This window comes from Nycticebus coucang, chromosome X (assembly GCF_027406575.1).
Source record: "Nycticebus coucang isolate mNycCou1 chromosome X, mNycCou1.pri, whole genome shotgun sequence".
Classification (NCBI taxonomy): Eukaryota; Metazoa; Chordata; class Mammalia; order Primates; family Lorisidae; genus Nycticebus; species Nycticebus coucang.
In genome coordinates, this window is record NC_069804.1 from 83,039,348 (window position 1) to 83,064,697 (window position 25,350).

A 25,350-nucleotide genomic window follows, 5' to 3' on the forward strand; every position below is an offset into this window, starting at 1 on the left:
GGTTGCTGTGAGCTATGATGCCACAGTACTCAACTGGGGGTAACAAAGAAAGACTCTGTATTAAAAAAAAAAAAAAGTCACTTTCTGACAGATCCAGGAACTCCAAGTTGCTTTGGGACCTGAATAAAACAGGAATTTATGGTGTACATATACCACAATTTATTGATCCATTTGTGGATCAATGGGCACTTGGGCTTTTTCCATGACTTAGCAATTGTGAATTGGGCTGCAATAAACATTCTGGTACAAATCTTTGTTATAATGTGATTTTTGGTCTTCTGGGTATATACCTAGTAGAGGAATTATAGGATTGAATGGCAGATCTATTTTTAGATCTCTAAGTGTTCTCCAAACATCTTTCCAAAAGGAATGTATTAATTTGCATTCCCACCAGCAGTGTAGAAGTGTTCCCTTTTCTCCACATCCATGCCAACATCTCTGGTCTTGGGATTTTGTGATATGGGCTGCACACAGCTGTGATCTAATACTAATAAAAAAAAAATAAAACAGGAATTTACCCAATTCATACAGGTATCTAATAGCACAGACAAAGCCTTGGCTTGAAGAGGCTTTCAAGTCTAATCTGAGATTCCTTATGAAAGATTCCAAGAAAGGCAATTTTAAAAGGAAAAAAAGTCCTAGATGGCTAATAAGTATTCTTACTGCACTTTATGCAAATAATCAGACCCAGTATACTGAGAGTACAGTTTATTTTGGCAAGGAAATTGATTCTCCTACTATTTGTCTTTAATAAAATGGAAAATCAGAGACAGAAAAATATGGTTCAAAAATAAAAAGTATGACCCACCTGTACTATATTCCAGCCTTATCTGCAATGCCACCTCATAAAATGACACATAGCTATTTGGACAAACTGATCTGTTCATAAGACAGTGGCCAAAGGGTATGGAATTATATATAGTGGTCATATTTGCTCCAATTTGTTTTTTTCTTTCTGCTTCTTAGCCCTGAGATAACATATTGAGTTTTAATATGAAAAATCTTTTCAAAGTGGACACTGAAAAAAATTAAAAATATTTACCCCAAAGCACACATCTCTGACATATTTTGAGATGGCTGCTCTGGTAGTAACATTGCAAAAGCATGCTAAAGTGCTTGTCCCACTCTATGGACTATATGCCAAAAGAAGTGTGATTGGAGATTTGACTTGTCTCTAACTCTAGGACTGATGAGAAACTGTGAAAGCCTTAAGGCTCAACAAAGTTGCTCAACTTGCCAGCCCAGGTACTTACTTCTGTTATGGGACTAGGAGGGTCCAGCCATCTGTAATTGTCAGACAATATGCAGAGATGGGGATAGAGCCACCAATCTTCATTTGTCAGAAGGCTGGGATTCTGGCTGAGTGGAGTGGCTCACACCTGTAATCCTAGCACTCGTACAGGCCGAGGCAGGTGGATTGCCTGAGCTCATGGGTTCGAGACCAGCCTGAGCAAGAGTGAGACCCTATCTCTAAAAACTAGCCAGGCATTGTGGCAGGTGCCTGTAGTCCAAGCTATACTTGGGAGGCTGAGGCAAGAGAATTGCTTGAGCCCAAAGTTTGAGGTTGCTGTAAGCTATGACAGGATTCTGGAAAACAGTGAGAGTAGCCTTTCCAAGACTGTTCTGTTCTTCCATTTCCAGCATTACAGTTTTATACATTTGAGTTCAAAGTGAAGACCATGTTAACCCTTATATTAAACAATAATCCTCCAAAGCTATTATCCATAGTAAACAATAATCAGTATAATTCATGATCCAAAATAACATTCCAATTCAAAAGTTAATCTCCTAAATCAATCCACCTAAACTGCTCAAAATAGGCATCTATATGGTTGGAGGTAAATTTACAAAACAGTAAGAATTGGAGACAGGGGGTGAAGGTCAGGCAGGACCTAAACTGACCAGACCAGCTACATCATTTCTGCCCTAGCCGGACAGACTCCATTTTATTCTCACTGAAAATGCTTTCATTCTCCACTCCTATTACTACATTTCATATCTATGAAACATATTTTAAATGGAAATAATTACTACGATTTACTGCATTTGCCCTGGGATTGAACTTATTCAGGCAAGGATTAGATTTAACATTACACTGGGAACAACAAGCAGCACAGCTATCAAAACAACAAGGGGTCACAATAAATACAGCAACAAACAAGGATGTCTAAGAACAATATACTTCCCATCCTGACAACAGATGCTTTAACCCTCATCTCCTCACAGTGCTGTAGTTCAGTGGTCCAGCTTGAGTTTGCTGGGTTTCCTTGGGGTATAAGGCTAGATGCAGGAATGATGTAAACCAGACAACTTGAAGACTGTAGGGCTCACAAGTAGAATGTCCCACAGGCCAGTCCACTTTTGCTTGAGATTGTCAGGTATTTCCCTGTGGCATAGTGTAGTTTAGGAGGTAACCTGGTATGCCACGACAGAGATCAAAAGGTCATCCGGAGTGCTTGAAAAGGTCCTTTTTTTTCTTTTTTGAGACAGAGTTTCACTTTGTCACACTTGATTGATTGCCGTGGCATCATAGCTCATAGCAACCTCAAACTTTTGAGCTCAAGTAATTCTCTTGCCTTAGCATCCCAAGTAGCTGAGACTACAGGAGCCTGCCACAACACCCAGCTACTTTTAGACACGGGGTCTTGCTCAGGCTCAGGCTGGTCTTGAACTCCTGAGCTCAAGCAATCCACCTTCCTTGGCCTCCCAGAGTCCTAGGATTACAGGTGTGAGCCACCACTCCCAGCTTAAAAAAGGACCATCTTGAGTAGAGGGTTCAAGGCCAGTTGAGTAGGTTCCTTGTTCTCTGTGGGTTCGTTACTGAAATGTAGAATCTGGAAGATATATCTCTCAAAACGTACTCCAGGGTAAAGAAGTAAATAGAGGCTCACTCTGGCTTCTTTACACTAACAGGGATGAACTCAGGGTTATATCCAGGGCAAGAGAATGAAAATATTTAGCAGTCACCTACAAAAATCCATAAGTTTTGGGTTTTGAGGCTAAGGTTTGCATGTTGAGAATATTAGTATTCTTAGTAACAGCCTTAGCACAGTTCTTAAGATAATACTTAGTTTTAAGAGTCTATATAGAACTGATCCAAAGTTCTGGGTAATTGAAATGAATATTCCTGAAAATCAGCTGGGTATGGGGCACTTGTAGGGTCCTGTTGCAGCCACACTTACTGGGAAATTTTTATTCAGGTTCCAATTTCTCCTGAGGTATCCATAAAGACACAGCACAAAGTGTTTAATACTGCACAGATTTTTTTTCCCAGTGTTGCCAACAGGCAATCTTTCTTGAGCCTTAACACTTTTGCAATTTCCTTCCTATCAGGGTTAGATTCAGAGATAAATCTCTAATCACACTTTTTTGGGGCATAGTCTCCAGAATTGCTGGCCTTCTGACAAATAAAGTTTGGTGAATCTATCCCCTTCTCTGCATATTGGCTGACAGTGAGAGGCAGCTGGACCTTCTTCGTCTGGTAACAAGAATACTTAACATTATTAAATTGGCAACGTTCCCAAGTTAATGTACAGGTTCAATGATTCCTATTAAAATTCCAGACGTTTTTTTAAAGAAAGGATGAGATGATCCAACAATTCATATGGAAATGTTAAAGACTCAGGATAGTCAAAGTACTATTGAAAAATATATATATATGGTGGATTTATATATTCTAACCTAAAAATTTACTACAAAGCTACAATATTCAAGATAATGTGGTACTGGCATGAATAAAAATGTACAGAAAAACTGGATAAATTAAGAGTCCCAAAATAGAGGTGGGAGACAAGATGGCGGACTGAAGCCAGCTTTCAACAAAGGCTCCCGTCCAGAAGGAGAGTTAAGGGACAGGAATTTAGTAAGTATCGTGGTGGACTTGAGCCTCACCAAGAGAGAAGGCTGAAGAACGCACATCAACACCACTGAGGCAAGTTGTGATCACAAGGACGCAAACAAAAGGTACAAAATCCACCACCAAGCGGACGGGAGTCCCCCTCCCCCATGAGACCGGCTCTAGAGCCCCACAATTGAACAAGCGGGCAGAAATTAAAGGCCCTCCCACTACACTCCACGGGAGAGACCTTCTAAAAACTGGACCTACCTCCCCTACTGGGGTGCCGTGGCATTCTCCTGCCGGACATAGGGCTGAATAAAACTTTGGGAATCCTGGGCGGCGCCTGTGGCTCAGTCGGTAGGGCGCCGGCCCCATATACCGAGGGTGGCGGGTTCAAACCCGGCCCCGGCCAAACTGCAACCAAAAAAATAGCCGGGCGTTGTGGCGGGCGCCTGTAGTCCCAGCTGCTCGGGAGGCTGAGGCAAGAGAATCGCTTAAGCCCAGGAGTTGGAGGTTGCTGTGAGCTGTGTGAGGCCACGGCACTCTACGGAGGGTCATAAAGTGAGACTCTGTCTCTACAAAAAAAACTTTGGGAATCCTTTGCCGGCAACCCTGAATCCCCGGCGCTCCCCTCCCGCCCACTGAGGTCTGGAGGCCTGTCCCCCCAGGACTTCGGATCCTTGGGTGATTTCTCAAGGGGAGTGGACAGTCCCCGAGTTGCGACTGGTCAGCATTGACTCTGAGGCGCGCTGAGTGAGGAGAGGGCACCGGGCTGAGGGGGAGTCACGCCTCGCGGCACTTCCCTGCGGTGCAGTGCAGCAACCCTCCCCAGGCATACGGGGCCCAAGACTGAATCAGACTCTGGCCTCCCCGCTGAGAGCTGAGAACCCCTACTCTCACTCGGGGTCTGAGGGCCTATCCCCCAGGAGTTTGGCTCCTTGGGTGATTTCTCGAGGGGAGTGCACAGTGCCTGAGCTGCGTCAGGTCAGCGCTGACTCTGGGACACGTGAGCGAGGAGAGGGCACTCTGCTGAGGGGAAATCAAGCCTTGGCGGCACTTCCCTGTGGTGCAGTGCAGGAGCCCTCCCCAGACCATAGTATTGCGTGAAACTGAATGAAACTCTAGCTTCCCCCCGCCCCACTCCCAATCGGGGTCTGGGGGCCCATCCCCCAAGAGTTCTGATTCTTGGGGGATCTCTTAAGGGGTGTGGACCCAGCACAAACTGCGGCCGCTCAGTGCTGCCTCTGGGGCGCGGGACAGAGGAGAAAAGGGTCGCCTGAGTGCCCACACCAGAGCAGCAGTTCCCTGGAGGTAGATCAACAGCCGTTTTTTCTTTAACGGCAGAACGCTCACTTCTGGATATTCTGAGGCCACACCCCCTGTTTCCCTGGGCAACCAGAGGAGGCCACCGGTGACACGGCTCACGAACCCGGAAGCCTCCAGGGCGGGGCCGACCCAGAGAGGTGTTCAGACGCAATTCTCCAGCAGCAAAGACGTTTGAACTCAAAACAGCCCGTCTCCTATAGGCGACGACAGGAACAGAGACAGAACCTCACAAAGTTGTCTGTTCTGTTAGCAGCATGCATCAGGGACGGGGCTAAGCCTGAGTGAACACCTCCTTCCCATCACCTGCATCAAACACTCAAAGATGTCAGGCCCCATCTCCTCCTGCTAGATAGCGGCAGTCAGCGGGGGCCTGGCAGACTTCCTTGCAATTCAGTGAAAGATCTCTATAAAGATCTCTATAAAGAGAACTACAAAACTCTAAGAAAAGAAATAGCTGAAAATGTTAACAAATGGAAAAACATACCATGCTCATGGCTAGGAAGAATCAACATTATCAAAATGTCCATACTACCCAAAGCAATATATAATTTCAACGCACTCCCTATTAAAGCTCCACTGTCATATTTTAAAGATCTTGAAAAAACATTACTTCGTTTTATATGGAATCAGAAAAAACCTCGAATAGCCAAGACATTACTCAGAAATAAAAACAAAACAGGAGGAATCACACTACCAGACCTCAGACTTTACTACAAATCGATAGTGATCAAAACAGCATGGTATTGGCACAAAAACAGAGAAGTAGATATCTGGAATAGAATAGAGAACCAAGAGATGAATCCAGCTACTTACCGCTATTTGATTTTTGACAAGCCAATTAAAAACATTCAGTGGGGAAAAGATTCCCTATTTAACAAATGGTGCTGGGTGAACTGGCTGGCAACCTGCAGAAGACTGAAATTGGACCCACACCTTTCACCATTAACGAAGATAGACTCTCATTGGATTAAAGATTTAAACTTAAGACATGAAACTATAAAAATACTAGAGGAGAATGCAGGGAAAACCCTTGAAGAAATTGGTCTGGGTGAGTATTTCATGAGGAGAACCCCCCGGGCAATTGAAGCAGCTTCAAAAATACACTACTGGGACTTGATCAAACTAAAAAGCTTCTGCACAGCTAAGAACACAGTAAGCAGAGCAAGCAGACAGCCCTCAGAATGGGAGAAGATATTTGCAGGGTATAACTCTGACAAAGGTTTAATAACCAGAATCCACAGAGAACTCAAACGCATCAGCAAGAAAAAAACAAGGGATCCCATCGCAGGCTGGGCAAGGGATTTGAAGAGAAACTTCTCTGAAGAAGACAGGCGCACGGCCTTCAGACATATGAAAAAATGCTCATCATCTTTAATCATCAGAGAAATGCAAATCAAAACTACTTTGAGATATCATCTAACTCCAATGAGACTAGCCTATATCACAAAATCTCAAGACCAGAGATGTTGGCGTGGATGCGGAGAAAAGGGAACACTTCTGCACTGCTGGTGGGAATGCAAATTAATACATTCCTTTTGGAAAGATATATGGAGAACACTCAGAGATCTAAAAATAGATCTGCCATTCAATCCTGTAATTCCTGTGCTGGGCATATACCCAGAAGACCAAAAATCACAACATAACAAAGATATTTGTACCAGAATGTTTATTGCAGCCCAATTCATAATAGCTAAGTCATGGAAAAAGCCCAAGTGCCCATCGATCCACGAATGGATTAATAAATTGTGGTATATGTATACCATGGAATACTATGCAGCCTTAAAGAAAGATGGAGACTTTACCTCTTTCATGTTTACATGGATGGAGCTGGAACATATTCTTCTTAGTAAAGTATCCCAAGAATGGAAGAAAAAATACCCAATGTACACAGCCCTACTATGAAACTAATTTGGGACTCTCACATGAAAGCTATAACCCAGCTACAACTTAACAATAGGGGGAAGTGGGAAAGGGGGGGTGGGTAGAGGGAGGGGAATCGGTGGGATCACACCTGTGGTGCATATTACAGGGGTATTTGCGAAACTTGGTAAATGTAGAATGTAAATGTTTTGGCACAGTAACTGAGATAACGCCGGAAAGGCTATGTTAACCACTGTGATAAAAATATGTCAAATGGTTTATGAAGTGAGTGTATGATGCCCCATGATCATATCATTGTATACAGTTATGATTTAATAAAAAAATTTAAAAAAAAAAAAGAGTCCCAAAATAAACCCATCTATTCAAGCTCAACTAATTTTCAACAAGGGGCAGTCTTTAACAAGCAGTGCTAGAATAATTTGAAAGCCACAGTGCAAAAATACAATTTAGACTTTTACTTAATACTATACCCAAAGATCAACTCAAAAGAGACCTAAATATAAGAGTTATAACAATAAAATGCCTAGAAAAACACATAAGGTCAAAATCTGGTGACATAGGTTTAGGCAGAAATTTCTGAGATATGTCATCAAAGGCTTACCAGGGGTCCTCAAACTTTTTAAACAGGGGGCCAGTTCACTGTCCTTCAGACCATTGGAAGGCCGGACTACAGTAAAAAAAAAAAAAAAAAACTATGAACAAATTCCTATGCACACTGCACATATCTTATTTTGAAGTAAAAAAACACAATGGGAACAAATACAATCACACCGCCGCATGTGGCCTGCGGGCTGTAGTTTGAGGACCCCTGGCTTAAACAATAAAAGAAAAATTGACAAATTGGGTTTCATCAAAACTTAAATTTTTTCAGTTCAAAAGATACCATTAGCAGTCTATGGTTGGAGAAAATATTAGTATATCCTATATCTGATAAAGGACTTCTATCTAGGATACATATTTATTTTATTTATTTATTATTTTTGAGAAAGAGTCTCACTCTGTTCCCCCAGGCTAGAGAGCCATGGCATCATAGCTCACAGCAACCTCAATCTCCTGGGCTCAAGAGATCCTCTTGCCTCAGCCTCCCAAGTAGCTGGGACTACAGATGCCTACCACAACCCCAGCCATTTTTCTATTTTTGGTAGAGATGGGGTCTCACTCTTGCTCAAGCTGGTCTCGAACTCCTGAGCTCAAGTAATCTACCCACACTGGCCTCCCAGAGTACTAGGATTATAGGTGTGAGTCAATGCACCCAGCTGACAACCTAATTTTTAAAACGGCAAAAAATGTGTACACAAATTTTCATGACAGTTTTCTTCGTAACACCCCAAACCTGGAAACAACCCAGATGTCTTTCAGTGGGTGAATAGTTAAATTGTGTGCGATGTGAGATACTACATAGCAATAAAAAGAAATGAAAGACTTTTTTATACACAATAACTTAGATCAGCGGTTCTCAATCTGTGGGTTGCGACCCCTTTGGACTGTATTAAAGGTTCGCGGCATTAGGAAGGTTGAGAACCACTGACTTAGATGATTTTCAGGATAAGCATGCTGAATGAAAAAGCCAACCTCTAAAAGTTACATATAGTATGATGCAATTTATAATACATAACATTCTTGAAATGACAACAATCACAGAGCTTAATGGTTGCTAGAGGATAAGGAGGAGGGTGGGAATGGTTATAAAAGTGGAACAGGAGGAATACATGGTTATGCAATTGTTCTGTATCTTGTTATGCTGGTTACAAGAACCTGTATCTGTGATAAAATTGCACAGAACTAAATGTACACAGGCAAATATTTCATGTATGATGGGAAATGTAAATAAGACAGGTGGATTGTATCAATGTCAGTTTTGTGGTTATGATGGTGTACTATAGTTCTGTATGATGTTCCCATTGGGGGACACTAAGTAATGGGTAAATGAGATCACTCTGTGTTATTTTTTATAATGACACATTAATCTATAATTATCTCAAAAAATTGAATTTTAAAATGGGGTGAAAGAGTTGAGCAGTCATCTCATCAAAGAAGCTATATAAATCAACAGGTACATGAAAGTATGTTTAACATCACTAGTCATTAGAGAAATACAAAGTAAAAGCACAGGCGCTTGTGCAAGAACAGCTATAGTCAAAAAGACAGTAAGTATTAGAGAGGAGATGGACAAAGTAGAACCCTCCTACATTGTCCTTGGGAATATAAACCAATGAACCCACTTGGAAAAGCAGTTTGGCAGTTTTAAGTTCAACGTAGTCTTTCATACAACCTAGCAGTTCCACTCACAGGTATCTATCCAAGGGAAATTAAAACATATGTTCACACAGAGGCATGTATGTAAATGTTCATACGAGCACTTTCATAATATCCCCAAAGTGGAAATAACCAAAATGTTATCAACTAGTGAATGGATAAACAAAATGTAATATACCACAAAAATGGAATACTATCCAGCCATTAAAATGAATAAAGAACTGACACATAATACAATATGGATGAACCTCATAAACATAAATCAAAGAAGCTAGACACAGAAGGCTCCATATTGTATGATCAGAATCATTTGAAATGTCCATTAAAGAAATCTATAGAAATAAAAAGTAGATTAATAGCTACTGAGTGTTGGGGGTTAGAATGGGGAATGACTGAAAATGGGAAAGAGATTTCTTTGGGGGGACAATGGCAATGTTCTAAACTTAGTTTGTAGTGACACAACACTAAGTATATATACACAACTCTGCATATTTACTAAAATCAATGAATTCTATGCTTTAACAAACAAATAAAATAAGGCTACCTTTCAAAAGTTACAATCCTTTTCAGATATTTTAGGTTGAACCCCACTCAGATCATAAAACCTTTTACCTTATGCCTCAGTTTCTCATCCATTATATGGAAGAAGTAATCCTATGCCCTACTTAGACATCTGGCAGAATGTAATGTGGCCTGCTTTCTTCTCCATCCACTTCTGGACTTAACTATTCTCAATGCTAAATTACCATTTAGAAACCATGGTGTTTCTCATGTTTACTGATAATGTATAAATAAAATGTGCTTTTCTTGGCTTGTTCAACTCCAAATTCTCCTATAGTTCAGTAAAAATAAATTACCTTTGGAATCACATATACCTTTTAAGTACAATGTATGTAAGAGAAATAGATAAGCAGATTTAACTATACTTGTGCACTTAGCCACACGAAGAATGGTACTTCTCTGAATTGCTTTGTCCTTTTTTAAATTATTGTTGTTGGGGATTCACTGAGAGTACACAGAAGCAGGTTACATTGATTGCTTTTGCTTTGTCCTTTTGACATGTGACTAAATGTCAGGGGCTTCTTTCCATTTTGGCAGAATTCCCCCCCCCATTTCCTTTTGGCTCATTCCCCATCGTCATCATTTCTTCACTTTTACCATAGTCCCAATACCTTATTTGCATTCATAATAAAGTCCACTCCTAATTCCCTTCCCTTTCGCTCCTTCAAATATCCCTCACTAGCTTAATCTTGGCTGGTGAAAAGGAGAAACCATCATTTAATCAGTAATCAGTAAAATAATTTTCCCACTACATATTGACTTAGTAGACCTTTATAGATAATATATTTGGAAAAAGTTTACTCTCATCTGTGATTTTTTTTCACTTCTTGAAAGTGAGTAACTGCTGCAGAACATGGAATTTGATCTTAAATCTAAGGTATTTCACTCCAATAGTTGATGTATGACACATTTTTTTTAACATCCAAGAATAGCAAAGATGTATATTTGTTGCCAGAAGGATACTTTGAACCATTTAAGGTTCCATCTCTTATAATTTCTGGCTAATTAGATGAAGGTCACCATACTATAAAAAGCTATATTTTGTTGCTTATTGACATTCTACAAGTTATTTCTAAAGGTCTTAAAGAATCAAACTTTTGAATAAAATGAAAATTTTTTCACTTTAATAACACAAACACCTTGATAATAATGGTAACTTGATTTGTTTCTCTTACAGAATTTCTTCTTCCTTCATATATCCTAAATACTTGATTTCTATTCCTATATTGTTACTGCACTGCTCATCCTAAATTTAAGTGTGGCTGTCTGTTTCCCCAGTCTCACTATCTGATTGGCATACAGCTGCACTGTAGCAGGAAGAGCAAAGAAGCCATTATTAGAATACCTGGACTACAACATTTGCTGTGTTACTTAGCTGTGTGACTTCATTTTCTTAATGATAGGGATTTTTGTGCTGTTGCTAAATATGAACTAGTTTGGCACATTGTTTACAAACTTAAAATATGTGATCTCTACAATATCTTAGTGGGTATGGAGAAGATAGAATATTTAAAATGGGAAATTTTGAACATCGCCACAGACCTCAATAAATTGCTTAAATTTCTTGAGATTCAGTTTTTTCATCTACAATAATGATGCCTACTTCATAGGATTGTTTAAAGATTAACTGAAATATTGTATGTGGAAGAGCCTAGCCCAGTGTCTGGGAAATGGATGATGTTAATCAATGTTTCATTAGGTTGGCATGCTTCCCCTCAAAAAAACAACCCTCCAAAATTAGCACAGTCACTGACATTTACAAAGTCCTACATAAGTATTACACAGAAGTAAATGAGGTGAAAGCTATGCTGATTAGTTTGATGAAAGCACTCCAAATTGTATAAAAAATCAACACATTGTACCCCACAAATGCATAAATGTATTCATGATCTATGTGTACATGACTTAATAAAAGGGAAAAAATGCTTAGCCTGCCTTTCAGTGTTGTGGCAAAGTTCTGACGCCAAAGTCTTTTAAACTGTAATACTTATCAAATATAAGAGATTGGTGTACCCCATCTCTATTTTGGCAAAGTTCTATCTTGACTTTTATAGAATATGCCTTCTCTCACCCGCCTGCACTGGCGGTAATAACACCCAGCATTAATTAAAAGAAAATTAAATCAGAAGCTACGTCCCCAGGATAAAGCAGCTGATGCCCAGGATTCAATATGAAAATCAGCACCCAGACCAGACCTCCGCAATTCCCGGAGTTCACCTCTAACAGCCCCCTCCCCTTGAAGCCGCGCAAGCGTACACGGAATGTGCTTGCTTTCTTCTCTCTTCTCTCTCTCCCTCCCTGATCGCCCTCTCTGCTCCCTCTCCCTCTCCCTCTCCCACCCATCCTCTCTCTGTGTTTCTCCAACTACTCCCACGCCGCTCGTCCACTCCGGTCTGCCCAATACGCAGGCGCGTCTCCTCAAATCCCATTCCTACAGCCCTCCTCTTTCTCTTCATTTCGTTCCCCCTCCGCTTCCAGCACCTCAGCTGGTTCAAACTCTTCTGCAGGAGAGTGGTTGCGACCGTGAGGTCACGTGATGAGCATCCTGCTGCCCAACATGGCGGAGTTCGACACCATCTCGGAACTGGAGGAGGAAGAGGAAGAAGAAGCGGCAACGTCGTCGTCGCCGCCGCCGTCGTCGTCGTCTGTATCTGGGCCCGACGATGACGACGATGAGGAGGAGGATGAAGAGGAGGAGGAGGAAGAGGAAGAGGTGCCGCCTCCGCCGCGGGTAGTGAGCGAGGAACATATGCGGAAATATGCCCCCGACCCTGTGTTGGTGCGGGGCGCTGGCCACATCACTGTGTAAGCTAGAAGGGGACATGGGATTTGAAAAGGCTGAGATTTGGCAATAGCGCAGTGAGAAAGTGATCCCGGGGCCTCTGGAGTAGGAGAGGGCTAACTGAGGCATACAGTCAGGAAAGGATACCTTGGTCTAAATGGAGAAACCGAGGGTGTATCAATGTAAAGAAAGTGAGGAAAATGAGTACAGGGCAGTCAGGGTTTTGGGAGCCAGAGGGATTGCAGTAGGGACGCACCTACTTTCTTGTATGTATGCAGGCAAGTGAATTGTCTCTAAACTGCAGGATGTACTAGAGGGTTCTTCCCGCCCAAGAGTGGTATCTAGTGGAAAACAGCGAGTACTGTGACATGTGACAAGAACTAGGCTTGGCTTCTTCAAGACAGAAACATAGTATATTTTATAAATAATATTGTGGAATGTCCGTTCACCCACACATTGGTCTATCCATTCTTCCTATCTAATCTTTCCATAAATATCACACCATTAGAGGTTCATGTTGAGAGGCAGCGACAGAGGGTAGAAAGAGCAAAGGATTGAGAGTCAAGGCTCTTAGTGCAAGTCCGTTTTGTTTCTTGGCCCTATGACCTTGGTCAGGTTGCTTCCCATTTCTGGGCCTTGATTTCTTCATCTTTATAATAAACAGAGTATTTGGTTTCTAAAGTTTCCCAGCTGTGAGATAATTTAAGATATCTCCAGAGAATTTTGTATGCCCAAATACATATTAAGTATGCAAACATTAAACATCCTCTGGGACCTGAGGATGATTTCTTGAAAATTTATCCAGGGTGGCCTTTAAAAATTGAAATTTGGATCATATTTGAGAAAATAAAATTGAGAGGGACTTCATAACATAGTAGTTGTAATGAAAAAGAATACATGATGGTTCTCTGGGCTTTAAAGACTGCTTCCTCGTTTTTTATTTGCTTTGACTGTAAATATTTGTAAGTTTGAGCAGTGTGTTATGTTCACTCTTCTTAACTGTTAACTTACTGCATTTTCAAAACTGGCCTTTTTTTTGCTATCATGTCGTACTGCCTCTGATTTTGATTATGGCTCATCCAGCTCCTTTGACTTCCAATTGAGTTCATATTGTATGAAATCATATATTATAATACATACTATATCCCCCATCAAGTTGGTTTTAATTTTTAACATGCTGAGTATTTTGATTGTAATATACTTTTGTAATCTTTTCATGAAGTCTATTAGCAGAGATTTTGAAATTGTGGAAGGGATTGGGGAAGGGTTTAAGCCCGCTTTTTGATTAGGCAATTTTAAGATAATTTTTCCTGGTCCAACAATTTTGCAGATAGCTGACAATATTCAGATGCCAGCTTACTGTGCTGTTTTACTTCCATTTCTTTTATCACTATAGAGACAATTTGTTACTCTAGTTATTTTTCAGGCACCAAAGCTTACTTTCATGTGGATTATTTCACATGACTATTCCAACACTGTAACCCCCACTTTACTTTCTAAAATTCTGACAGTGGAGAAGGAGCAAGGAAACAGAATTTAAGTTCTCTGAAATTTATTTGTAGTTCTCTTCTGCCCTCCACACAACCACAAAACCATGGTTTAAGTACTTAACAATAAGTTCTTCAAGAAAGGCACAGCACTGACACTTGCCATGTCCAGGCCCTTATTGGTGCAAATCTCTCCCTAATTCACACTCTGGAATTAGGACTGTGAAGTAGTAATGTTGATTGTAACCATTGTTATTAATTGACTGAAGCCAAAACCTGAAAAGCAACACACAGGGACTTGAATCCCTAGCCAGTGTATTTAGTTTGGAAACTTAGTTTTATTGTATTCATTCTCTCATCTAGAAAGCACATTTGATGTTAAATGTCTGGTATTTTGAAAAAAAGTCAATGTTCAGGAGTAAATTTTACTGGATTTGAGAAATAGGTCTTTGTATGGTAGTAAAACCTTCCTTATATCAAGTAAAGTAAAATACTTATAGTTAATCTTATTTTGAGACATCTAAAATACCAATTTCTGCTTCTTTTTTTTCTGGCATAGTAATGTTAGAGTTGCCCTAAACTATATGCCTTCTCTGAATGAAATATTTCTTAATTCCCTCTCACTCCTGAATTTTTTCCATTCCTTGTGCAGTCTTCTATTGTGTAGAGGACTTTGTTTCCTTTCAAAGTTTAAAATTCAAAAATTATCACCTCAAACTCAGTGTATATTAAGCCCAACATTTTTTCCCTTCTTACATTGGCTATGCTTTCCATTTGCCCTATTTCTGACCCTGTATGCCACCACTTTAATCTCCTAGAATTGAAATATTTGAGACATTTTGACTCTTCCCTCTCCTCGAATTGCCGTATCTTTGGAATTATGTCATACCTTTTGAAATGTCTCTTAGATTTTTTATTTTCTCCGTTCCTATTTGACACCACTCTAGTTTGGGTTGCTTTCATCTCCTGCTTGAAGTATTGCCACAGTCTGCTGCCTCTCCCTACTCCAATCCATCCTGCATGCTTGTGCCAAACTAGTTTTCTTAAAACACAGTTTAATCTTGTCACTTTTCTGTGGCAAACCTGCAGTGGATCTTAGTTAGGTCTGAGTTTCTGTGCCTTTTTCCTCCAACCTCAGAGTTTAAGGAGTCCCTCCAATTCTCCAGTGCTCAGCCCTCCATTGTACCTTCCATACCTTTCTCTTCAGCTGCCTCCCAGATTTTCTCCATCAGGCAGCCTCTGTCTCTCCAATATTACTTCTTAATGCCTCTGTCCTAGCTCTTTCTGTAAACATATAATGTACACAGACAAAATCCTTCCTTTACTCATGTTCTTTTTGGTTACTATTTAATCTCACTTCTCTAAATTTTTAAAGAGTAACTACTTTCACCTTATCTATTTTCTCTTTGTATCTCTGTGGTCTACATTCTGTTACCACAACCACTGAGCTGTCCTCAATTATGATAACCATGACCCTCTTGTTGATAAATCAGTGGATTATTTCTTTCCTTATCCTCTGGTCCTCTGTGCTGTATTTGACACTTATGATGACTCCTTTTATAGAAGCTTCTACTCTGGGATCACAAACACACAGGCATGTAGAAGCAAGGCAAGTCACAGAGAATAGTACAGCATGAGTAGAACATGGGGACTTTGTTGAAATGGAAGGTATATATCTTTTCTAAAAGTGTTCAAATTCTGGTTTTAGAAAGTACATTTTGCTAGTCAAACAAGCCTCAGAACTCCTTGGCAACTTCATTCACTCTTCTGGATCTCCTTATACTTTCCTGGCTGTTCCTTAACTGTCTCATTCATAGGCTTCTCTTTCTCTTTTGCCCCTTAAATATCAGTGATCTTCAGAGTTTTGTTCTCACACTGATAATCTTCTTATTCCCTACTCTCCCTAGGTGGTTTCATTTTACAACTAACGTTTTCAGTTATATGATGTCTCCCAAATATGGATTTCTGTACCGGACTCTGCTGAGGCCCTTATCTAGGCTTCACTCAATGATACACTGTCACCTTAAATTCAACATATTCAAACAGAACTCATCCACCCTCTCTCTCTCACACCTCCCATTACTCAACCTTGGTTCTCCTTCCTACTCTTTTAACAGCTAAGCCAGGGGTCCTCAAACTACGGCCCGCGGCCCACATGAGGTGGTGTGATTGTATTTGTTCCCGTTTTGTTTTTTTTTTTACAAAAAAAACTATAGTCCGGCCCTCCAACCGTCTGAGAGACAGTGAACTGGCCCCCTGTTTAAAAAGTTTGAGGACCCCTGAAGCCATAAGCAAATACAGTATTAACAACATATAACCTAAACATTTCTTCTTTTCCTCCGTACCTTCACTTCCCTGATTCAGGTTCCTTTCACTACCCTAACTAGTTGTCTTGCCTTCATCCTTGTTACCCTCACATCCATCACCTAGCCTGGTGCTAGATTAAGACACCAAAATTGCATATCTAACCAAACCAATTTTCCTGCTTGAAGTTATTTCTATGGTTTCCCCTTTACTCAGGACAGGATCTGAGCTCCATAACATGGCATATGGATCTGGACCCTATCAGCTTAATCTCCTCGTATTTCCCTTACTGTTCATATGTTCCTCTTCAGCTGTTTGTTATCTCTTTGCCTCTCGTCAGCTGAGGCCTCCATCTAGAATGGGACTCCACCTTCCCTTGCCCAGACTCTCCATATGTCATCACCTCCTGCAAGTCTTCTCTACCCCCAGTAGAAGCTGCAATGCATGAACAATTTCTGATTCTCTCTGAATCCTCAGTGCCTAGCACAATGCCTGACATGAAGTGAGTTGAATGACTATCAGTTTACTATTTTTTTTTTATTTTTTTTGAGGTTTTTGGCCAGGGCTCAGTGTGAACCCACCACCTCTGGCACATGGGGCTGGCACCCTACCCCTTTGAGCCACAGGCGCTGCCCCTGTCAGTTTACTTTAATAACACTTGACATGCCCACTCAACAAATAGTAATTAGTTGAATCTCACCATGGAGAGTACTTCTTTCTGAGCGTATGGATACAACAATATTGCTAGTTCCAGTGGTAGGATTTATGGCATGGGCTTACCTCTGAAAGCTTTGATAAGCTAGCCGCTATGTGTCAGAGTACCCTTGTTTCTTTGTATTATATTAATATTTTGGGTTTCCTAGTTTTTTTAACAACTAGGAAGCTTCTAACATGCGATAAACTATTATATAATTTCTTAAGTAGAATGATCTAACCATATAAATTGTAATGGTTGGGTCATCTAGATATGCAATTTTGGTGTCTTAATCTAGCACCAGGCTAGAGGATGGATGTGAGGATAACAAGGATGAAGGCAAGACAACGAACCATCTAATTCTGAAATGATGGTCATAAATGGATATTTGAAGATCTTTTTCCAATTTAAAAAAAATGTGGCTAAATTAACTTCCATAGATTTGAGATTATGGAAATACACATAATGAAATGTCTCTTAAAAGTATTAAGTATTTCAGAAATACTATACATCTGAGTGATATAGTTATTACTGTTTTGTTAATTTTTGGGGATACATATTTGGATCCAATGTTTTGTAATACAGAAAAAATTACATCACATGAGATTGTTTTTCTTATTTATCAGACATTACCTCATTCTTTACATTACTTAAAATAGATATTTACCTTTAATATTACACCTGCCTAGAAGTTAGCAGAGATGACAGATTATCAATTCTCGGGGACTCATAAAATTCTCTCATTAAAAAGCTGAAGTTAGCAGATTATAGAACTGAAAAAGATTGCTAAATTTACTAAACAATGCATTTCTGCAAAAGCTTAACACCACAAATGTTGATACTTCTGAAATTAGGAAATGGAAGGCCTTTTTTATAAACATATGTCTTTGAGGAATTACAATGATACATTATTTGTGTTTATATATGATGAATATTTTATATAGTCTTGGGCCTTGAGACTACTAAAGATATGGTTATTTGCCCTTGTATAGTGTGGTAAGACATAATTACTTCTATATGAAAGATTAAAGAGATTTAACTAGAATCTTTAAAAAAAATCTTTGTATTATATGTATGACATTATGGCATAGCCTTCCTTCCCTTTTCCTTGGTATAGAAATTTTAGAGTTCAGTCCACAAACTTCAGAATCAGTATTACTACAAGTGCCTAGTTTTCTAGTGAAATCGTGTTTCTTGTTGGCAGAATTTTGCTATACTGTTTTCTTAAACAAACCGAGCAAGTCAACTTTAATTCGTGCAAGACTTTAAAAGGTTAATGTGAGAGATGTAAGGAGGGAGAGAAGAGAGAAGAACAACTAGAGGACCCATCCTTTGCCTTAGTTTACTTCAAAGAATTGTTACAAGAAATTCAAAATTTGAGCATTGAAGCCACTTGATAAAAATAAGCAGGGTCATCTTCAAATGCACAATAGATTCTATTTTTAATGAAGTTGATAAAATGATAAAACAACAGTGTAAACAGTTCCCAAGTAAGTGCCTGTTTGTATAATGCTGAATAGTTCCACATCCTGGCTTATGTCTATCACTGATCAGTAATCAGCAGATGATTTTGCCTATCCTCTGTGGACTCATAGTTCTTTACTTAATGTTTTATTTATGAAACAGAACTGAGGTGTTTACTCAGCAGCAACCATTGCAGCATTTTGCTAGTAGCTCCTGAGTGAAATGTTGGGCCTAAGCTTTTTAAAGTTTTTTTAATGTGCTCAATCTCCAACGGGGAAAGTTAAGGAAAGAAATCCCTGATAGGCAAGAATAGGATTGCTACTGCCTATCAGTCAAAATTATGAGAGAATATGGGGCCTGGTTTGCCTTAGTTCATGCTTCTTGGTGTGGATATATGTAGGTCATCGGGGAGCATTTTAAGAAGTAAAATTATGCTTTCTTTACTATTTCTAATATATTTTTTATATTTTAGAAAAGGTATCCCTTTTATGTCAGAAAAGAAAAGAAATGTGAGTATAGCAAGCATTTCTTTAGAACTTGAGCACTTTGCTAAGCTGTGTGAAGAATACAGAGAAAACAAAGTACTGGCCTTGCTTTACAGAGTTAACAGGAAAATTGCTTTTAAGATACTGACATAGAAGAGAAAACAGTAAAAGATAACATTTTATTAACTGTTTAATTGTGCAGGGCATATTATAAATGGTAGTGAGTGTTCAGACAAGGGAAGTCCATGAAGGCTTGCACATTCAAGGTATTACAGCAGGAGTCGGAACTTAAGCCTTGAAGCCTGCATAGGACTTAAACTAGGGAGAGGAAACACAAGGAACCACATGAACAAAGGAGCCCATTTAACAGTGGCAATGGAAAGGAAGGAATCATGATGAGAATGATTTTAAAGAAGCAAATAGGACTTAGGGGCCACTTGATTATAAGCAACATGCAAAAAAAAAGAAGGAAGGTGGGCATATGATAGCAAGGTCTAGGTTAAAGGAAGAGAGTAATGTGCCATTCATGTGGATAAAGAATTTGCAAAGGGGAACCCATTTTCAAGAAAAGGTAACATTTACTTTTAGACATGTTTCACATAAGATGTTATTGTTTTGTGGCAAGATATCCAAATGGAAATTTTCATTATACAATTTGAAATGAAGGACTAGAGCATATTTGAAAATATATTACTAGAGAAATTGGTGATCATCAGCTTGCACATTCAAGGTATTAGACATGATTGTCAAAACTATCAAATACAGTTGAACTGTTATAGTTCCTTTAGAAAGAAAAACAGACTAAAAACTAAATTTTGGAAAAAAGACAAGAGTGTTAGGGAAAAAGTGAAAGAATGGGAGTGGTTAGGAAGGGAGTGATCAACAGTGTCATAGCTGCAAAGTCAAGAGAAAAAGTTCTGACAAGAGGACATTGAATTTGGCAATAAGGGAGATGAATTTGTCTTTCTGCATAAATTTACTGAATAAGAAATTATTTTCAGCAAAATAACCTCAAAAATCAGGTTGCAAAATTTCTTAAGAATGGAAGGCAAATTGGAGAAATGAAAACATTGGAAAGTTCATTTTCTGATAATAAGTGAAAAGAAAATAGCAAAGCTAAGAATTTTTAAAATAAAAACATTCTATACATTTTAGGGGATACGTGTCTGTTTCCACTACATATTTGATCTAGTAGAATAATAGCAGGTGGCAAAAACTAAAATGTCAGCAGTCTCTAATTGAGGTAGGAGCATATTCTTGACATTTCATCTAAAAGGCATTATTTAGAAGGCTGGGTATGGATGGCTCATGCCTGTTGTAATCCTGTCACTCTGGGAGGCTGAGGTGGGTGGATTGCTTGAGCTCAAGAGTTCAAGAACAGCCTGAGCAAGAATGCATCTCTACTAAAAATAGGAAAAACTAGCTGGATGTCATGGCGGGCACCTGTAGTCCTAGCTCCTTGGGAGGCTGAGGCAAGAGGGTCACTTGAGCCCAAGAGTTTGAGGTTGCCGTGAGCTATGATGATACCATGGCATTCTACCCAGGGCAATATCCTGAGCCTCGCTCTCAAAAAATAAAAAAATAAAAGGCATTTAGACAAGATGTAGAAATAGATCTCTACTTTAAAATATGTAGTATCTTCAAATGAAAACTGCATCTGTTTCTTTGTTGCATAATAAAAATTTACTCTTTGTGTAATAATGAATTAAATACATCTTTTGATTAGTGATAGCTGCCATTTAACTAGCTAAATGATTTAAATGAAATATATTTCTTGCACTATGAAATATTTGGTCATGTCATTTATTACTGAGTTAGCACATAATTGCAAATATATATTTAATATTACACTGTCAATTTTTTAAGAATCCAGTGAAAGTTTCCATAAATATTCATGCACGGGGTATTCCATCATGTTTTAAATTTGGCTACACTTTAAGTGTATAAATTTAAAGGGAAAGTATGTCTGTGTATTATATTCTCATGACATGTTGTATGGACCTGAAAAGTACTAATGAAGGATTTTTTTAATGTACTTAAATTAATTGCTAATTAATTTTCTGAACTACATTAGAACTTCTATAAGTTGACCGTCCAAGGGGCTGTAACAAACTGGTCAACATACAGAGGTGGTCAACATAAGGAACTAGGCTTACTGTACTGATACATACATGTGATGCGTGTCATGACTGGTCTAAAATTAGCTCAACTTAAGGAGGTGATCAATGTAGGGAGGTGGTGAACTATGACGGTTCTACTGTATTTTAAAATATATAATTTTTCTATCCAAACATAGAAAAAGTATGATAAACATGATATAAAAAATAAATGGTACACCTATATAGGGCACTTAACATAAATGGAACTTGCAAGTACTGGAAATTGCTCTGGGTGAGTCAATGAGTGAGTTACGAGTGAATGTGAAGGGCTAAGATATTACTGTGTCTGGCTATAGACTTTATAAACACTATACACTTAGCCTATACTAAATTTATAAAAAAAAATTTTCCTCAATAAATTAACCTTAGCTTTATAAACTTTTAAAAACTTTATAAACTTTTGTAAAACAAAAATGCAATGTATATCTGTACAAAAATACTTCTTCCTATCCTTATTCTATAAACTTTTTTTTCTACTTTTAAATTTTTTTTAACTTTTTTGTTAAAAACTAAGACACAACCCCACACATTAGCCTAGGCCTACACAGGGTCTGAATCACTGATATTACTATCTTCCACATCCACATTTTGTCGCACTGGCAGGTCTTCAGGGACAGTAGTATACATGGAGCTGTCATCTCCTGTGATAACAATGCCTTCTTCTGGAATAGTTCTGAGGGACCTGCCTGAAGCTATTTTATAGTTAACTTTTTATATATAGACAGAAAGAATACACTCTAAAATAAAGATTAAAAAGTAAAGTATAGAAAATACACAAGCCAGTAACATAGTTGTTTATTATCAATATCAAGTATTATGTACTGTACATAATTATATGCTTTATACTTTTATTTGACTGGCAGTGAAGTAGGTTTGTTTATGCCAGCATCACCACAGACATGGAGTAGTGCCTTATGTTATGATATTGCAAGCAATACAATGTCACTAGGTGATAGAAACTTTTGAGCACTATTATAATCTTGTGGGACTATTATCATTTATGCATGCATTCTGTCATTGACCAATACATTCATCATTATGCAGTGCATGACTATATTATTTAGCACAATGTCAATCCTATGGTAAGTACATAGTTATTGATAACTTATTGTTACTGTGTGCCTCATGTGGAGTTTCCAATAAATTATAATGTCTTTTCCTTTTTACTGACAACCTATCCTCCACTAACATAAAATTGTAGTCAATATGATATGATATGATATCATCTAACATTCAGGATGTGACCTGTGTTATTCTTTCTGAAATCAACAAGCAGGTGAGCAAAGGCTTGTAAAATTCATTTTTACTTCTTAGTACAGATTTCAGTGAGTGTACAAAAAGATCTTTTGAGGCTGGAGTCTTTTCTTAAAATAGGTTGAGTTCACACATGAAAACCATTTATAAGGATCAACTTTTGAGTGTCTGAATAGTAACTGGTTCAGTGTTGTCAAACTCTATAGTTTCAAAGGCTATCTTAGTGGAAGAAGAGGTACTTTTTATTAGGAACTTTTGCATACACATTCCTGAAAGTGGAATGACCTCTATATAAGTGTTTCTGAAATTTATTACTTTTTAATCTCATATTATGGGTCTGGTTACAATCCACTTTAACATTTGCTCCTTGTTAAGTTTCATTTACTATTAATTTGGGTTAATAATCAAAGATTTATTTTCTATAAATAATCATAAAAAATTTTTTCAGGACACATTTTTTAAATCGAAAGAAAAATGCATGAGTTTGTAACTTCATTTATAAAAAGGGAAAGAGTTCAATGTGCTGGGTAGAATATATTTTGTTCTGTCTTTGTTTTTAAGGTTTGGCTTGAGCAACAAGTTTGATACTGAATTTCCCTCAGTTCTAACAGGGAAGGTAAGTGAGAGCCTGCTTTGAATTTTCAATTCTAAAGCAATGTTTGATGGCTTAGTCAGTGTTAGGACAAATGTTTTGAATCATTAGTAATTAAGTTAAATAACAGGAGGCCTCTGTGCTTGGAAGCTGTTTTGGTAGTGACTGAAAGCTGTCTCTGTGACTACCAGCCTCTGACCAGTTATTCTGTCCATTGTTCATTAAAGCCATCTATTATTTATTTATCTGCTCAGCTTTTCCGGTTTTTCATTTCTTCTCAGCACAGGTAGCTTTAATTGTTTTCATTCAGGTCAGTAATTTCCAATGTTTTTAGAGTTAATATAATTTTTTAAATGTATCACTATTAATTTTTAAAGTACCAATATAGTATGATTTGTTATACATGAAAAAAATCAAATTTTGGTTAGGCATTTTTCTGACTTTTAGGTAGTTCTGAGTTTCTAAAATTGGACTCACTGTAATAAATTACCTTTCTGTTTTCTGGTTCCTCTATAATTAGTAGTTATCTTCTAGCAAATTCAAAGATTTCCTAGAATTTGAAACAGTAAGTCTAGAGACCTTATGTACAGCATGATGAGTATAGTTAATAATATTGTATTGTATACTGGATATTACTAAGAAAGTAGATTTCAGGTGCTCTTTCTGCATACACAAAAAAGATAAGTATATGAAAAGATGAGTGTTAATTTGCTTGACTATAGTAATTTCACTGTGTGTATATAAAAACATCATGTTGTACACTTTAAATATATACACTTTTAAAAAGAAACTATATTTGGAAAATCCTTTTATAACCATATGCTAACTTTCTAGGCCCAAAAGTAGGAGACTGTGCCTAAAGCAAAATGCTACATTGTTTTATTGTGAATTTTTCTCATATTGTTAGTGAGAAAAGCAAGTATATATATGTGTGTGTGTATATATATATATATATGCAGTATATATAATATAAGAAATGGGAGCAATAAGCACATAATAATTATATTTTTGTAAAGGAATTTTAGAAAGATATACACAAAACTAATAAAAGTGATTTTTTTTTTTTTGATGAGAGAAGGGGAATGAGATGGCTGTAAATAAGAGTGAGGATGAGGCAGTTTGCTGAATATCTTTTAGTACTGTTTTCATTTTTGAACCTTAATTTAGTTTTAATTTGTTCTCTCTTGTTCTGACTCTTTGAGAATGGAATAAGATGCTTCTACAGATACTGGCTTATTTTTGTCATGACGCATTTTCCAGCTGTTTACTCTCACTTTTGGCCTTCTTCCCAGCTTCCTTGTAGATGATTAGAAAAGACAACAGACATAATTCTTTTTTTCAAAGGAGGAGTATCTGTTAGTCATAAGAAATTCTATTTAATTTAACCTTGAAAGTTATGTTGTACTTTATTTTCCTGATTTTCCCCCTGAAAAATCGGAGCTACCTTGAGACAGAATAAATAAGGTTTACTGTCATTTCTGGGTTGAAATCTAAGTTGTGTTACTTATTAGCTATGTGACCTTGGGCAAGCCACTTTTCTGAGCCTCAATTCTTTTGTGAAAAATAGAGATAATGCTGATAGTTACCTCACATCTTATTTTAAGCCTTAAACGAGATAGTATATATAAAATTACTAGTATATTATAGGTACTTATTAGCTCCCCAATGTTCGTTTGTAGTTGCTATTGACTATTCTTCATCAGTGTATCCCAGTTTCACCCTGATTGTATTTTCAATTTACTTACTGTAATTCCATTTTTTTTTATTAAATAATAGCTGTGTACATTAATGCAATCATGGGGCATCATGCACTGGTTTTATATACAAGTCATTCCATTTTTAATTGTACTCACTTTTTCATCATTTACGTAATAACATTTTCTCTTCATCCCACCACTAATTCATCCTATTGACTGATGATCTTTTTTATCTCTCCTGAGTTATAGTATCAAATCCTTCCATAGAATAATAAGCAAATGATCATAGTCCCTGAATAAGTTAGTCCTAGAAAATTCGTGACCTTTCAACTTTTTTGAACCATTTGGTGTGAGATTTTGGCCTCATTTTGTAGTATTATACTTTCCCATCGTAATTGTTCAGGCCTCATTTTGTAGTATTATACTTTCCCATCGTAATTGTTTAGGATAATTCATCAACTAAAGCAGCAGCCTAGATTTAGGTTTGTTTTACGTAAATTAAACATTCATTTGTTTTCTCCAAATGAATAAAATAGCTGTGGAAATATCTCTTGAGTAATAATGTATTTG

General features: G+C 38.0%; 1 protein-coding gene across 4 annotated transcripts in view; it reads left to right on the forward strand.

Moving 5' to 3' along the window:
- The first annotated feature begins 12,260 nt into the window (after positions 1-12,260).
- The window catches only part of CHIC1 (cysteine rich hydrophobic domain 1), a 295,264-nt gene continuing 282,174 nt past the window's right edge, over positions 12,261-25,350 (forward strand). For 3 of the 4 annotated variants that reach the window (XR_008377667.1, XM_053580501.1, XM_053580502.1), the window contains exons 1-2: positions 12,350-12,667; positions 23,053-23,107. Coding sequence is in view for 3 of the 4 variants with exons in the window: in XM_053580501.1 (XP_053436476.1) it covers positions 12,399-12,667; positions 23,053-23,107 (324 nt within the window). In the remaining variant the exon portion in view is untranslated. Of the gene's footprint in view, positions 12,668-23,052; positions 23,108-25,350 lie in introns of all 4 variants that reach the window. The other variant, XM_053580499.1, reaches the window with a different exon arrangement.